A 16,123-nucleotide genomic window follows, 5' to 3' on the forward strand; every position below is an offset into this window, starting at 1 on the left:
GCCTCTCTCCAACTCTCCTTGTCATGCACGCCTCTCCACATCCCCAGGTGTCTGCTACAGTGGGCTGTGGGAAAGCAGCCGTGCAGAGCAGTCCTGGGGGGAGCTGCTGGGGCTCTGCCCTCCGTAACTGTAGCAGACAGCCCACGTGGGTAGCTGTTTCTCAGGATGCTTGTCTGTGATTGATTAGTCACTACGTCTATTCCTTCACTCACCTGGTACGAACGCAAAGCTGCATTGACCTGTCATGAGCTGTGGTACAAGTTGGTAAGGTGAATTTCAGAGGCAGGGACAAGGTCTTCACTGTGCACCTACCACAGCTGGGTCCTGCTCCAGGACGGTGGTCCCCAGAGGTTACTGCACCACACACAGTAACTGGCAATAGGAAGACCTGCCCTCACTCTGAGCTGCTGTCCCCTCTGCACCCCACTACCATCCTTCTCACAGATCTTATGGGAAATTTGGTGGTCATAGCTGGCAGAAGTACTAAGCAAAATGCCTCCGTGAAGCAGGGAGAGGCAGTGCAAAGCACATTAGGAATAGTTGTACTTACACTGAACTCCTTTATCTTCTGTTGGAAGAACATCTCTGAGATTCTTCACCACTGCCTCCCTGCCCATCCAACCCCCCTCACTCTCTATATAAACTTACCTGAGCTCCTCAGCTGGCAGCAGGGGCCGCTTGTTTTCAGGCTTTCTCTCAGGGTGATGAATGCTCATGGCGATATCGCTAATTTCACCACAGATTTATCTTTGATATGATGCGAGTTGTAACAACCTGTTTCTGGAGCTGAATAGATGAGACCTCACTTTCCCACTTAAAAGACACATTGAAGTTGGGGAGAAAGCTTTGAAAAATGACCAGAGAGAAAACAGTAGGCTCAGGCAAGATACAGAAAGAACACATTTCATTTTGGTCTAAGCAACGACCAAAGCTCTCAGCATGTCTCTGCTACAACCCTCAGGATGCCAGGCCTGAGGTGATGCTGAGCACTGCCCACTTTGGGGCCTGGAGTCTGTTCCCGGTGGTGGGGCTAGTGCCACCCCTTCCCCAAACCATCATGGAGCCGGTGGGCAGCTCTCGGAGGTACTCTGAGACACAGGCTGGCCGGGGCAATGCGGTTCTGGACTGGCCCGAACACCGGCACAGCCCCGTGCAGAGCTGCAGCACCCACTCCACACAGCTCTCACCTCTCCAGATGAACTCAACATCCTGTTTAGCACTTCATTTTTTGCACAGCCAATTGGTTTTTCACTGAGGAAATAAGCTCTCCCTGTTCAGCATGACACGTACATAAATATGTATACACATACACACACGTGCATGAGCGCACGCAGACATCGGTCGTTTAAAGCCCTGTGGGTGTCTTCTTTCACGTTTCTACCTTGTGGCTTGAGGAAGCCAGGAAATGTAAAAAGCAGTCAAAATGTTAGGGGGAAAACCAGATAGAAATACCTTTTCCACAGAAAAGGTGGAGCAGCTCCCTGGCTGACTGGTTCAGACCTGCCAGCTTGCTTTATGCCTTGCTTCCTCCCCCTCCTCCTCCTCCTCCTCCTCTGTAGCTTCTCAGGGGCTTTGATACCACAAGCACCAGCCAGGCACTTAGCTGAATCAGACCCACAGTGCCAAAGACACTTTCTCCCCATAAATTCAGACTTTTACCAGTGCTTATTACAGCTATTAAATTCACTTATTGTAGTATCACGCCTCTCTCATTAAGATTTTAATCAGCATTTCCACTGGAAAGCCTTAGTCTTGAAGAGTTATAAAACTGCCTGTATAAAGTTGATTACTGCTGAAATTTAGAATCCAGCTTCTTGGCTCATGGCTGCGTTTCTTTCTTGCTTACTTGATCTCTGTTCGCAAAAGCTGATGTAAATTGGTTTGGCAAGTTTGTTTAGTTACACGGATAAACAGTTCCTGACTTAGGCATTTTTTTCTGGTAATTGGGAAGTGATGGAATGAAATTAACCCAAGTTACCTGATTACAACATTAAAGAATTACCCCAGATATCTGTTTTTTTCTTTTAGATGTTGATATTTTTTACCTAGGAATGCAACTAAAGAATTTAACTGTTCACAGTGGTTTTAAATGCTGAATATTTTTGGAACAGTGTATGGCACTTAATGGGAAGGCAATCACAGGAGGTTGAAGACTTTCAAAATACATACCAGCACCTCAGTGCCAACAACCCATATCACTTCAATGAACTGTGCAGTATGTGTTGGCATGATTTATGTAGCAATTTTAAAAGAATCTGTAGTGTTTGTTTATTACCACAGCATGATTGATGGGTTCCTAAGTGCACAGCGACACAATCAGCTGAGCTATTACGGCTGGGAGTTTGATAATTTGTGAGTTACAGCCGTTACAGCATGTCATTTCAGCCAATTGCCAGAAGTCATTAGGGTATCAGTGACCTCAGAGAAACCGCAGTGAGACAAGACCTGCTGCTGATGTTGTCACAGTTGGACCATCTCTCCTGCATGGTGACACTGCTCCTGGCTTCCCTGGTGCCTCTACGCTCCTTCCCTGACCCTCCTGGGTAAAGAAAGTACACCATTTAGCCCAACAAACAATTCCTTCGGGTTATACTCTCATCCTTGCCCCTTCCAAATGTTAGAAGGCTGGTACCAGTGACTCAAATCACAGAGTAGGAATGGCTACTCAAGCGTTGTCTTCTAATGGTTGCTTCATGACGGGCAACCACACAGACAAAGCCACCATGGACCACGGGAACATGCCCATCACTGGGAGACACTGCAACAACCTCAGTTCCTTCCTGCAAAAAATATCCCAGGTTTAAGTTTACATACAATACATTATGTCTAAATCTTTGCTGTATCTAGGCATTTATTTGCAACAAAAAAAAATTCAGTATGAAAGATACGGAATTTATCTTTTATTATTTTTTTTTTTACAAAAATAAACAATTTGAGAAACAAAAGCACATTTTTTTCCTGACTGTACAAACTACAAATAGTATGACATTGCTCACTTTAGCATTTACTTTATTGCTTTCACTGAAAGCAAATTCTCTAGACACACCATGCCTGTAAAATGCATTTTATATAGAATTAAGGCTAGCATTCACTTGACATTATTAAGGTCATTTACTTCATTCACTCTAAGAATTAGCAAGCGGTGCCTCAGAAAACCAAGGATTTGATGACAAAAAATACAGATAACTGCAAGATAGTCATTAAACTAGTACTGATGCACCAGCTGGATTGCTTTGCCAGTGTCAAAGATGTGGCTTCCTGAACAATTCAAACTCATTCAACGAAAAGTCTTAAGCACAGGCTTAATTGTAAGCATATGCTTAGGCCTATGCCTATTCAGCAAAGCACTTGGCACTTGGGTAAGTCCCTGCCCTTTCAGGGGGACTATTCATATGCTTATGTGATTTGCTATGAAATGGCTCTTCTAAATTAAAAATGAAACTTTATGATAACATTGGAAGCAAAAATGAAAATCAGCTAGAGTCTTGCACTTCTAAACATAACCAATTGCTTCCTTTTGACAAATACTCCGGCATCGCATATTCGATAGCTTTAACACAAATGCTGATTGTCTCAGTAACGTTTGCTTTTCAGCTTACAAACTGATATGCTTCAGTTAGTTCCTCTGTTGTGATTGTACGTGCCCAAATAAATATCAGCATGGAGGATACAGACTTCTCATAGAAATTATCGATTTGCATCACTGTATACAGATGTACAGGTCAGAAAAGTTATGCTAACCTTGGTTAGAAAAGCCAGAGCTGCCAGCTGATTTATAACCAAAATTATACCCTAACAGTGTATCATATCTGGTATTTTGCTTTGTTTAAAAAAAAAATAATCACATTTTCAAAATGTTGTGTTATTGCACATTCATCCTGGTCATGCAGGTTATTTCTTTAAAGTTTTGTTTAGCACTCTATAGATTAGAATGAGTAATAGTGCAATTATTTCGCTGGTCACAGCCACCTTCTACCTAACAGCTGCCTATATTTATACACAAACAGCTCTTATCACTCACGCGTCAGACTGGGCCACTTTAGGTGTCAGTCTGTCACCTTCACATATGTTATCTTGTCAGGATCAGGCATGATATGATTTGAGGCCATCTTGAAGAAGACAAGCTGCCGACCTGCACCAAACAGGAAAGAGGGAGGTGGGATGGAAGGAAAAAAAAAAAATCACAACACCTTAGAAGTGATGAGCAAAAGGTTGCCTACCCCAAATTATTGACATTTCATATCCTTCTTCAACCTATGCATTCTTCAGGCAACCCAAGACTGAACTCTCTGAACTTCAACTGGTATAAACCTGAAATGTTTTCATCTAAAATGACACCGAATCTCTCCTGGGTACAGTATGTTTACTCTCATCTAAATATGGTCAAGATCTGGCTGTGCACAACTAACATTGTAAACGAAAGGTCTGAAAATTTTAATACAAATTTCACATGATCTTCAAAAAAGTCTCCCACTGATACAAACAGGCTTGAGTTCAGGGCTTAAATGAAGGACATTCATTTGATTACAGGAGCAGAATCACCTTTGCATGCTTGAATCTTGGCAAAACTGATCAGTGCAACGGGACTTTCTCTGAAATAGCCCTTGCTGATCACTTTGTAGCTCTGGGTTTTAAACAAGCTGGAACAAGGTTTCTATTCCTCATACAAAAAGCACCAGCAAGCGATCACAGCCTGGGTAGTGTAAGGCACCTGCCATATATACATCCGAGGCCAGTGGGGGCTGAGAGTTTGATGACGGTTCACTCACCAGTGGCTGTGGGAGTCGCAGTGCAGTTCTTGTATCTCCCCGTGCTTACTGACCTGGCATCGTACCCACGGCCCTGCCGCCCCACGGACCCGCACTGCCGTGGCCTGCCCTGGCAGCAGAGGCCACAGAGATACTTTCCGCATCTGTTCAACCTCTGCTTTCCCTCTCTCTAAACTTCAGAAAATCAAATGCTATTTACTCCCAGCCTGCCTCTCTAGGGGGCTCCCATAACACTATTTTCTTAAAAAGTATCACATGGCATATGGGATGCCTCAGCTACTGAACACATTTCCGTGCTGCTAGTTTCAGGGATTCAAGTGCTCTTGCATCAGGAATGACAAGGTAAAGGAAATGGTAAATAAGACTAGAAATATTGCTACGATGTCTCATTTGCTTTTAATATTGTAACTTGAGACATGAGCTGCTCTAAACTTCCTATGAATTTCCCTGTGAAAAGTAATAATTACTTTTTTAGTACATTAATTAACTTCAATAGTCTGACATGATGACCTAGTAGTCACCAGTTAGCCACAGGCAAGGTTAATATAAATTACTTTTTTCTAGGTTCCATGGAAGTCTCTCTTAACACCTCCCAGAAGCATAAAAAACGCAGAAAGCTGTAGCACTACACTGCCTAAAATACTGTGACACATACAAAACATACATACAAAAAGATTCTACTCATTTGTGATGCTTTCAGAGCTGAGGACCTGCTAGGCGTGTATATAAGCCTGGCTGCAGTGTGTGTTTACATCGGTCAAGTAAGCACAACTAAAGCACAGGGTAGATTTTTACTTTAAGGTTAAGATATGTTGTGATTGCAGATGTACAGACAGAAAATGAGCCTCTGAGCCTAAATAACTTGCCACGCTGAAGTCTGTGGCAGAGCAAGGACTTCAATCAGCTTTCCCAAAGTGTGGCTAGCATCAGCTACCCTTCCTCTTAAAGGCAGGAGCAGGGTTGCTGACCTGGCCTTAGCAGAAAATGCCATCACAGGCAGGGAACCAGCCCAGCGCATGGGGAGATGACACACAGCAGTCGCAAGGTGGGAAAGGCCACATGTCCACAACCAGCCATCTCAGAACAAAAACTCACCCTTGACTCCTGACTTCAGTGGCAGCTTTACCTGAGGACGTTATGAAAGACAGGGATTTGGTCCACTGCACCTTACAGGCACCAACATGTCTTTTTCTTTACCCTTCAAGGGATGCAGCGTGCTCAGGGGAACGCTGCCAGCTGAGCCAGTTGCGGCATTCAGCTCTTTGAACCCCTCAGCCACTCTGGAGCTGCAGCTACCGGAGATTTTTAGCAGAGACTGGTAACGTTTTTGTTTCTCATATTGCTCTGGAATCGCTTGCAATAGGCACGAGCCTGGTGCAGCAGCAGCGAGCCAGTGCCAACTCTTTGCTTGATGTCAATCGGCACCGACTGCCTGCCTTCAGGGGAACCGCACCGGGACTGCCAGGCCCACAGGCCTTTTGCAAAATGTATTTCTCTTTTCAACAAGTGTATTCTGTTAGACAAGAAAATGAGTTGTGGTAGCAAATGGGATTTTCCCCTGGAGGTTCTACTTCTATACTTCTACCTGATTTTAAACCCTCCCTTCTCAATGTCCTTTAGCCAAAGCCCTGCTGCTAGAAGCAGTGTGTTCCTGCCAGCAGCAGGGCATCTCTGACACCAGCCGGGAAGTCCCAGCTAGATGCATGGGAGAACCTGTTTGGTTTTGTGTCAAACTGCAACAACCATATGGATTGAAAAGATTTATTTAAATCCAGATGTAATAAACTTTCAGACCCCACGGTCTGGAGACCTATGGTCCATGTGCTGTAGCCCTCTGAGTCTGTCCACCGGCTCCTGCTCCCCTGACAGCTGGCAAAGAGAAGCCCCACCGTAAACAAAAACTGCCTCAGCTGGAGCTTCAGAGACTACCCCACTTCTAGCTGCTGCTGTTGGCGACCGCAGCCCAGCACAGCATGCACCTCAAACTGTATTATAACTTAAAACAACCAGAATATGTGACTCAGCTGCTGCTTCTGCTCTGCAGCATCCACAACCTACCTGTCCAAGTCGTCTGGTTAGTTAGGACGAAAGCTTTGCACTGAGAGTAGCTGTCACAGATCTCGATGGCTTCATTGACGTCAAACACAGAGAGGAGGCAGCCCTTATGATGGTAAGATGGCCAGCATCTGTAGTTCTCATCAGGAATAAAAGCTTCAGGCACCCGTCTGTACTCTGCAAATAACCAGAGCAAAGCAGTCATTTTGAAAGCTCCAGCAAACGGCTTGTTTTTAACAGGTAAGGTTTATTATAACAGCTTAGGAGCAGGATATATGACGGAAAAGGTAACAGGCTAGACTGTACCAGCCCCAGTTTACTCCCAAATGTGTTTATAGCTCTGCACCTTACTTTCCTTTTCCTTTCCTCCTTTCTTCTTCTCACCTTTTTCTCCAGAAAGCGTCTGTAAATAAACAGTCTGTGCACAAAACCCCTTCCCCTTCCCCACTGCGTAGGCGAGGCTTTGGTTTTATTAGGAGTTTTACAGGAAGAATGTCCCATTGAATAAACAGCATCCACTTGAATGAACTGACTCACTGTCCTATTTCTTAACAGTGAGTGGGATTGTCGGGGTGAGACCCGACCAGGCGTTCCCAGCCCTCCCTCTCCCTCAGAAGCGCACGCTATTTTCCCCCAGCTCCTTTAGAGAAGGAAGAAAAGACAGGCTTTTAATTAAGCAAACTTTTTTTGCTTGCTCAGATTAGCACAAAAGGGGAGTCGCCTGACGGGCCTCTGAAGAGAAGCAAAAAAAAAAAAAAAAAGTAGCGGGAGCATGTCAGCGTGGTCCTCGCCCAGCGCCTCCGCGCTGCCCTGCCGATTACTCCTCTCCCTTGGCTGCCGTTCAGTCTCACTTGCCTTTATGAGCTGCCTCTTGTTCCCTGTTCACAGCTCCTCTCACTTTCCCAGCCGCTGACGGGAGTTTCTCTAATGAATGCATCAGCAAATTCAACTAATCATTTATAAACATTTCTATTTAGCGTCCAGACACACAAATTGACGGTTCCCTCCTGTCTCTCCCCCCTACATCCTATTCAAAAAAATGAATACATTCTATATTTCTTCTAATTGTATCTATTATGGAAACCAGAGCTGCCTGCCCTGACTCACAGCCTATTCTTAAATCACTTTGGTTCACGCATTTTCTGCCTGACACTGCAGATTCAACCTGTTAATATTTCATACAGCACATTGTACGAACACAACCAAGTCAAAGGCGAGTGTGTGTGTCTAGTACTCTAAACTGCCAGTATTTCAGCTGGGAAAAGAAGTACACATCCATCAGTGCTTGTTCACACCACATGGTATGAAACAGTGGGAATCAAATGCAGTAAATGCATTCTATTTTAAGCCTGGCTCATTAAAGGTATCATAAGAAATACTCCCAAATAACAAGCAAAATCAGAGCTGACCATGTCCCACTTGAATCAAAGGCAAAAAAGTTCTCATTAATTCAGAAAATGCAGATTCACGCAGGTGAAGTAAAAAAAAAGAAAAAAAAACAACTCAAAATGTAGTCCCACATTACAAATGGTCATTTCTCCATCAAAAACTTATATTCATTTCTTCTGAAGAAAGGTCAGAGCATAAATCAAACTGCTACTGGCTGGATAGGTAAAGTTCCTTTTTTTCCAATTTCTGTATCAACTTTACAATGTGACAATAATTGAATGCAACTAAATAATATTTTCTTATCACTGAATGGTAACCGCTGACTATTGATATGTACCTCACAGCCAAGGCCAGTACAATGATATGCACAAATTAAATGCAAATAAACCAATTCACTGTTGCTGGCACCATACGCAACTACTTGTATCAGTGAACACGCCATGATGACCAGATAAAAAACGTGACTATCCACAACTTTTCTTTGCACGGCTACAGAAGTGCCACCTAACACTTCACTGTGCCAAACCCCAGGCCACAGAGGATGTTCACAGAAAGATGGCCCTTGCTGCAGCAGCAGCAGATGAAGCATCTGCCCGATTCTCCATGTCAGCAAGGAGAGTGCCCTGGCCCTGCCCAAAGGTGCTCTTGGGGCCTGCCAGGCGCCGGGAGGGAGCTGCCATCAGGGCACTGAAGCAGAACAGTCCCATGTCACGTCATATATTTTTCTTCACGCAAGGCAGGAGACTGTCTGCAAGGACGTTATTTTGAATTATCGTTCAATTTTTAAACTCTTCTGCACACAGATATGCCTCTTAATACGCCTATGGCACTTTCTTTCTTCTCAACACCATTCCCAGTACAGATGTCAGGGGTTAGGCTCTCAGCTGATGTAAACAGATTTCAAAAGAGCAGCAGTGATTTATGTGACCTGAGGCTCTGTCAGAGGTAGGAGACAAAGTTCTCCCTTTCCGCTGACTTTTCAAGGTGACCAAGCCTGGTAAATTATTTGGGCAGCTTGGACACATTAATCAATAGAGTTGGGCCAACAATAACTGCAATGGTGATGGTGAGGTCCTGGCTTGCAGGTGCAAGGGAGGATGGAAACCTCCACACTGGTACTTAGTGTGGTCTCACCATGCAGCAGAGCCCTGTGGCTGTCCCTGCTCTCTCCTTGCTGCTCCCTGCCAGTTTCTACACGAGGGAAGCCACCACCATCTGCAACAACTCACGGGAACAGCGTAGTGCAACAGGTACACAGCAGCACCACCCACATGCAAAGAGCATTTTCCTTTGCTAGGAGACCATCAAGCACCAGACAGGTGAAAATACAGACACTGGGGTCCAAGTCAAAGCACAGTCACATGGGCTCCACAAAGGCAGCTTCTGGCAGCTCCCCCAAACTGGCACAGACCACTGAATGCCTGCAGTTCAGGGATCTGAGCCTCCTGCCTACACTGCCTGTGGGGAGTGGAGTGGGATGCAGTGAGGGGGAAAGGCAAAAAGGCAGCCCCTCTCCCTGCTTGCATGGCAGGCATGGGAGCGCCATCCCCCAGGAGCATCCCCATGGGAAGGCAGCCATGAGGAGCAGAGAGCAGAATGCGCAATGGCCCTGCACCCTGGCTCATCATCCCAAACCAGCCAGGCGTTCCCACCGCCCTGGGAAGCCAACACAGGACCTCACCTTAAACTATTACAGTCAGAACTGAGCAGAAACTCATTGCAACACCAACCAAGCCCTGGTCTAAGGAAACCACATTCCTCCAAAACTCACTTTATCTTGAGCAGAACAAGGTAGCTGCCTTCCCTATTTGCATGGCGAAAGCAAATATGCCTGGAATCTCTTGTTTACACAGCGACAAATTAGGGAGCTGACCCCTTAGCCCTTATTTGTAGCAGTTGTCAAAAAATGTGCTCCTCTTACATGAACTAGGACGCTCCTGAAGGATGCCCCTCCACCAAGATGTGCCCTGGCAATGACATTAGCCCCAGCCTGCAGGAGAGCAGGGCTTCCCCTGCACCTTTAACTGATCATCTTGGTCACTACAGTGCAGTTACTTGCTCAATTAAGCAATACTCCGCTGGTTTAAAGATAGCTCCAACTCAGGTTTTTGTCCTGCCAAGACCTGAAACTTGCTTAAATGGAGTCCATGGAATTTGAAGGCTCACGGCAGTAAATCACATCATAAAAAGGTCAAAGTTCTGGTCGATTTCCAGACTAATGGTGTTTAAAACCAATAAATACTTGCTTAATACTATAAATGCAGCCATAAATTTACACTTTTGCATACATACACATAGCCTGACACAAAGTACATAAATTCTATCAAGGAATGGCAGGAATAGATCCGAGAAATGCAAGATGCTCCTACTGGTATCACAATGGAAAAAACCTCCTTTTCTCCATCTACTGGTTTTATGAGAATTGAAGCAAATAAATGCAATGTAGTAAGCCTGATCTTGATGTCACTTACGACAGACTTACTCCAGCTTAACATAGGGAACCTGATTCCCAGCTCACAGTTACACAAATAAATCCTACTACAAAACATTTTTCCTGCCCTGTAAACATATTGCAACTTCAAAATATCTTGCTATGCTGAATCTGGGCAATCCCCAAAAGTTTCTTTTGTGATACTTTTAATAGTTTTAAAATATTTTTTCAATATTACAAATATACAAAAATACTGGTCAATCAAAACACGCTGTTTTGATCAGGCCAAAACCTTCTCAGAAGTTTCTGACAGCACTAGCCAGCCCTCACGACGGCCACAGTGATATTCAAACCAAGCACATTCTCGTGACAGGTAAGAGAGGCAATCTTTAAAAGCAACCTGCAGCATCACTGACCAGTGCAACAGCTGTAAAAGACAGCCAATGCTTTAAAATCCTATTCTATTTTTTTTCCATCAAAAATCACCTGCGTTGTCCCAAAGCCCAACTACAATCTATAAACATAACTCATTTTCACTGTACTACACTGAATCATATAAATAACTCCACAAGTATATAATAAACTATGTGAAACCGCCTGTGGTTTCCCCCTTTTAGCTTGTTTGAATCACCCTAAATCTGACTTTAATCAGTCCTAATGACCGTTTATTTCAGCCACAGCAGCCAGATTGCATTTTTACTACCAACTACAGCTACTCATTGGAAATTTGCCCAGTTCTCTTTCCTAGTTATCACCTGCCAATACACCATGGGTCAGTGACACAGACACCATAACGTTCATCCTTGAGAGAGAAATCACGTTGCTCCTTTTCCTCCCTCCTCTTTTCCTCCACTCTCAAGAGGAACACTGGCAGTCGACTCTGGAATTGTTTCTAATTGCTCTGCTTACAAGTAAGCAGAAAGAGCCTGATCTTGCCAATCTTAGCAAAAAAATGGTATGGAGCAGTGTTTTGCTCTACAAACAGTCCCCACCGATTCCCAGGGAGCTTATGGAGAACAGAATTGGATCCTAAACAGACAATAATACATTTATGCTTTTACCACGCTTCATTTTATGCTGAGATTTTCCTAATGCTTCAATCCCTCGCATTCAAACACGCTTCTGACAACGAGCCTCGCAAAGCTGTGAGCACAGTTGCGCCACGGAAAGCTGTTTTTTGGTATGTCTGAGAAAACGGCATGCTAGGCGTATCCCGCGTGTCTCTGCTTTCAATCATTTCTGACGAATCCCAACTGTCTGGAAGGACAGACAGGCCTGGCAGGACACGGGTTTGCCGTCAGACCGGGAGATAGCCCTGCTTCTCTGGTGAGTATTTCCGTCCTTTGGCTGTTTCCCGCGTGCAGGCTGGAAGCAGAGGAAGGCTCGCCTCGCTTTATATGCTTCTATTGTGCTCACAGTAGAGCCATATTTAAATCGGTATGCAGCCTGTCACCGAAACACAAATAAATAAGGAGAAGAACGACATGTTCCCTTACATTTTATTCCTGTTAACACACCACAGCTGGAGTGTTTCTCCTGCCTCGTGCCCCACGTCCCAGGGTTGCTCACTGGGCTGTGGAGCTGCTCTGCACCCCTGGCCACCTCTGCAGTGCACACCGATTTACTGAAGGTAAACTAGTGCCACAGATGCTCATCAGTTGCATCTGGCCCACTTGCTCATCAAAACAATGATGCTGATGATGGACAAGCCAAGAGGTGTCTAGGGTCATGTGTTTGGGGCATTTAAGCTTAACGACAGATGCCTACAGGATTTGTAAAAGATACTTGGCAACTTCTTTAATGTTCTTGAAAGAAGCAGAGGACCTCACCCATTAGCAGCAAGCATTTTGCTGTATGCTGCCAAGCTGGACCTGGAGTTTAGCGACAGCAGAACATGTTGCTCAGTGAATTGGGCACACGGCTTGCATGACAGCAGATACGTGTGAGCAACAACCAACCGGTCACTACACAGTTACACAGCTCCACTGTATTTCCAGTGCCGTGTGGGTGCAAAGGAACCTGCTCCTGCATTCCTCTGTGGGCTGGGACTTCCCGGCTGCTCCTGTGAAAGCCCTCTGTGCAAGGCCAGGCACAGAGGGGAACTTTCTGCCCGTGCTTGCAGCCCTGTGCACCTTTCCCCCTCAGCTGGACACAAAGCAGCCTTGACATCCCCGGGAAAGAAACACCAAACGCACAAGTCCCAGATAAAGCAGGAATGTGGGGTGCAAGGACTGGGCGGCAGGATGCTCCTGGCTGAGCCTTCATGCACCTTTAGCAGCAGACTTTCAGCCTTCGCATTGCGGCCTGCCATAGGATACACAAACTGCCTCAAACAATATTCCAACAACCTTGCAAAATTTCTCTCTCGCACATACACATGTGCACAAACACCCCCCCACCCCCCACTCCACCCCACCCCCCGATCTCAATAATTCTTGGGTGGATTTACAGTTTCCTAAGCAGGTTGCTATAGTGACCCTGCAGAATATTTTTTCAAAACACTGCTGTACTGTAAATATTTACATACAGCATAATCCTGCCAAATTATCTTAAGACAAAGGAAAACACAAAGCGCCTTTAAGGCTTTATGTCCAGCCTTCCAGCTTTTTTAGCTCTGAGAATGCACTCTCAACTAACAACAGCCGCTAATTACACTTTCCTGTGGGCTTGCACACCCTCAGGCCCAATAATGGGTCATCTATTAGCTTTAATGAATAACAAAGTTATCCGATTGACTAGCATTAGCTATTTTCATGCGTTTCTGAGTCAATTTTGAGTTAACTGAAGGGCTGGGGCTCAGCCCAAGGGCCAGACACCCAGTTGGTACAAATCAGTGTCACTGGATTGAAGTAATAAAAATGTTGATACTGGGGCAGGACTTTACGATGAACATTAGTAGATTTTTGTATAGTCTTCTTGTTCTGGGTAATTAATGGAACGATTTCATTATTTTTAGATAATGAGTGTCAGAAGAAATACACGGTTCCTGGCTTAATTCACATTCTTCTGGATTCCAGCAAGAGGGACAAACAGTCAATGAAATATAAAAGTATTTGTTCATGGTGTTGTTTTAAACACTGTAATGTTCCTACATCAACATTAACAGTAGTGTGATTTATGATTACAGAACACATACACAGCTATCAAATGTCTCCCATGCCTCTACTCTGTTTCTAAGATACTAAAGCAAAGTCCAGTGCATAATATAATTTACAGCACTATAAAATCTTTTACAACTGAAGCACAGTGAAAGCTTAATATCCAAGACCTTCCGTAATATGACTATTTTATCTTGTTAAACTTTATTTATGCGAATACTAGGGTTGACAAGAACTTTTTTCAAGTCACTTCCCTACTGATTATCAATATCACCTTTCTCACTTCACAGTGTTCATAGGAGGAGGTCTTCCTTCCAAAAACATAGGTTCAGATAGATAACAGACTGTTTCCTCAAAGTTTATGTTTTAGTTAGGGCCTTAGATCACTTGCTCAAAATCTCTTCTCTGCTAGTATGAATTTACAATGTTCTATCCAAGACAATGGATAATTCAAAGCATTTAGAACTAAACCAAATTCCTAATCACCATTTACCTGAACCTTCTGAGGTTTCTTTTCCTAAAAAAAATAAAGTAAAATCTTGCAATTCTTGGATCTCAATTCTTCTCCAGTTCTGCTTTTAGGATTTCAAAACCGATCACACACCAGAACGGCCTTATTTTCTCACAACCCTTCAGACGCCAGAGGAGACTGGCATTGTTAATTCTGGTCATTTTTACCATTTGAGGAAGCAAAAATCCTGGGAGCCAGTCATCTTGTGAAATTTCCACCACTTGGAGCAAAATCAGTGTGAATTTGTGCCTGCCCAGTCTTGGCATACCAAATGCAAAGCTCTGATTAACTCCACTCTGGCCTGAGAACCAAACCATCACCTCTAGTTTTATCTTAACCTACCACTGGGTGGGAACACACTCCCCTTGAACTTTCATTATGCTGTAGAACAAGACAGAAAAGGTTTAAAAAAAAAAATCCCACCATTTAAAAAATATTTTTTCTTTGCTTTCAGAGTGTAACAGTGTCCTCCCAGACCGCAAATGGGGCCAAAGCTGGACCTTAGCTGACAGCTTGGGAAAGTATCACAGTTGTCCCTTTTCACCTGTCTCCCCCTCTACTATCCACCAAGAGTTACACAAAACAATCTGCTCAGCTGTCCAGCCCAGGTTTCGGTGGCCAGGGTGCCAGCTCAGCTGGGAACATCCTGCCAGGGGAAGAGGTTCATCACAGGGACATCAGTCCCTTCCAGCATCACTGTCACCCTCCTCCTGCAACTTCACTGTACCACAGGTGAATTCCTCATTCCATAATCTTTGGGTAATTTCTAATTAATAATTTCTAATTCCATAATATCTGGACTGAGAACATTAAACATTAATTCTAACACAGTATTACCAGTCAACCACCAGCTGAGGAAGGAATATGTTTGGAATAAAAGTGATACGAATGCGTAGGTAGGCATATTTTCACCCTCACAATATGACTTTTTCATACTTTTCTGGCAAGGAAAGGGAGCCTTAAAATAGAAATAAATTACAACTCCTCTTCTGTTTTGTTAAAGTAGCCTTAGAACAAACAAGAAACAGGCCCACACGTCTTAAAGGCATGGCAGCTAAGTCTGAAAACACATCTTATCTAAGTGTAAATTTCCACTAAGACATCTGATTCCTCAGGCTTCCCACTGAACATTTTCCTATGTTGAATTCAATATTACACTCATGGTCTTTAATGTAGACTGGCCAAACATGTTACATAAAGCATCAACGGATTATCAACATCTTTGCTTACGCTGTAGAGTGCCTAAGACCATGAGCAGTGTCCTACAAATAAAAAGGGCTCCTTGCACAGAAGGGCATTACTAACCATGAACACAGGTAGCGGATTCTGCATTATATTATCCAGGACTCTACGGAATCAAACTAACACAAAATGTGTAATTATTACATTAGCCAAATAGACATGGAGCTCTGCTCCATATTAGTAGAAACCTGCACTGCCACATTTACTACTGCTGTCCTAAGCTTCTCTCTCTGAGATTCTGTATAAACATGACAGCCCTCTAAAATTCAAGACTTCATCATGTCCTGATATGGCAGTTAAATCTGGAATCAACCAGGATCACAGAAAAACTTCAGCCCTCCTGGCACTTCTTCAACAAAGGACGTGTTTGTACTATTGATTGTACTGCTGAAAATAATTTTGCTGTGTTGACAGGCATCACTCAGCACAGACTGTGATGAAAAGCTGAAAATTAGAAAGTTAAATGAACACCTGCAACAATTTTCCTGCCAATTTTACAACAAAATAAATATTGAATTATTCTGATAAGTGGATCAAATTCATCCCTGGTGTCATGGCCCTTTGAGGTTAACAGCGCTACGACAGGAATGAATTTGGCTCCTGTGTCTCTTTCACAGAGCAAATGCTT

General features: G+C 44.0%; 1 protein-coding gene across 1 annotated transcript in view; it reads right to left on the bottom strand.

Annotated features, from left to right (window-relative positions):
• Positions 1-2,891: 2,891 nt before the first annotated feature.
• Positions 2,892-16,123, bottom strand: part of PKDCC (protein kinase domain containing, cytoplasmic) — a 37,365-nt gene continuing 24,133 nt past the window's right edge. Inside the window, 2 exon segments of the mRNA XM_040612123.1 lie at positions 2,892-4,132; positions 6,828-7,001. Of these exon segments, the coding sequence (XP_040468057.1) occupies positions 4,047-4,132; positions 6,828-7,001 (260 nt within the window). The 3' untranslated portion in view covers positions 2,892-4,046.

This window comes from Falco naumanni, chromosome 12 (assembly GCF_017639655.2).
Source record: "Falco naumanni isolate bFalNau1 chromosome 12, bFalNau1.pat, whole genome shotgun sequence".
Taxonomy (NCBI): domain Eukaryota; kingdom Metazoa; phylum Chordata; class Aves; order Falconiformes; family Falconidae; genus Falco; species Falco naumanni.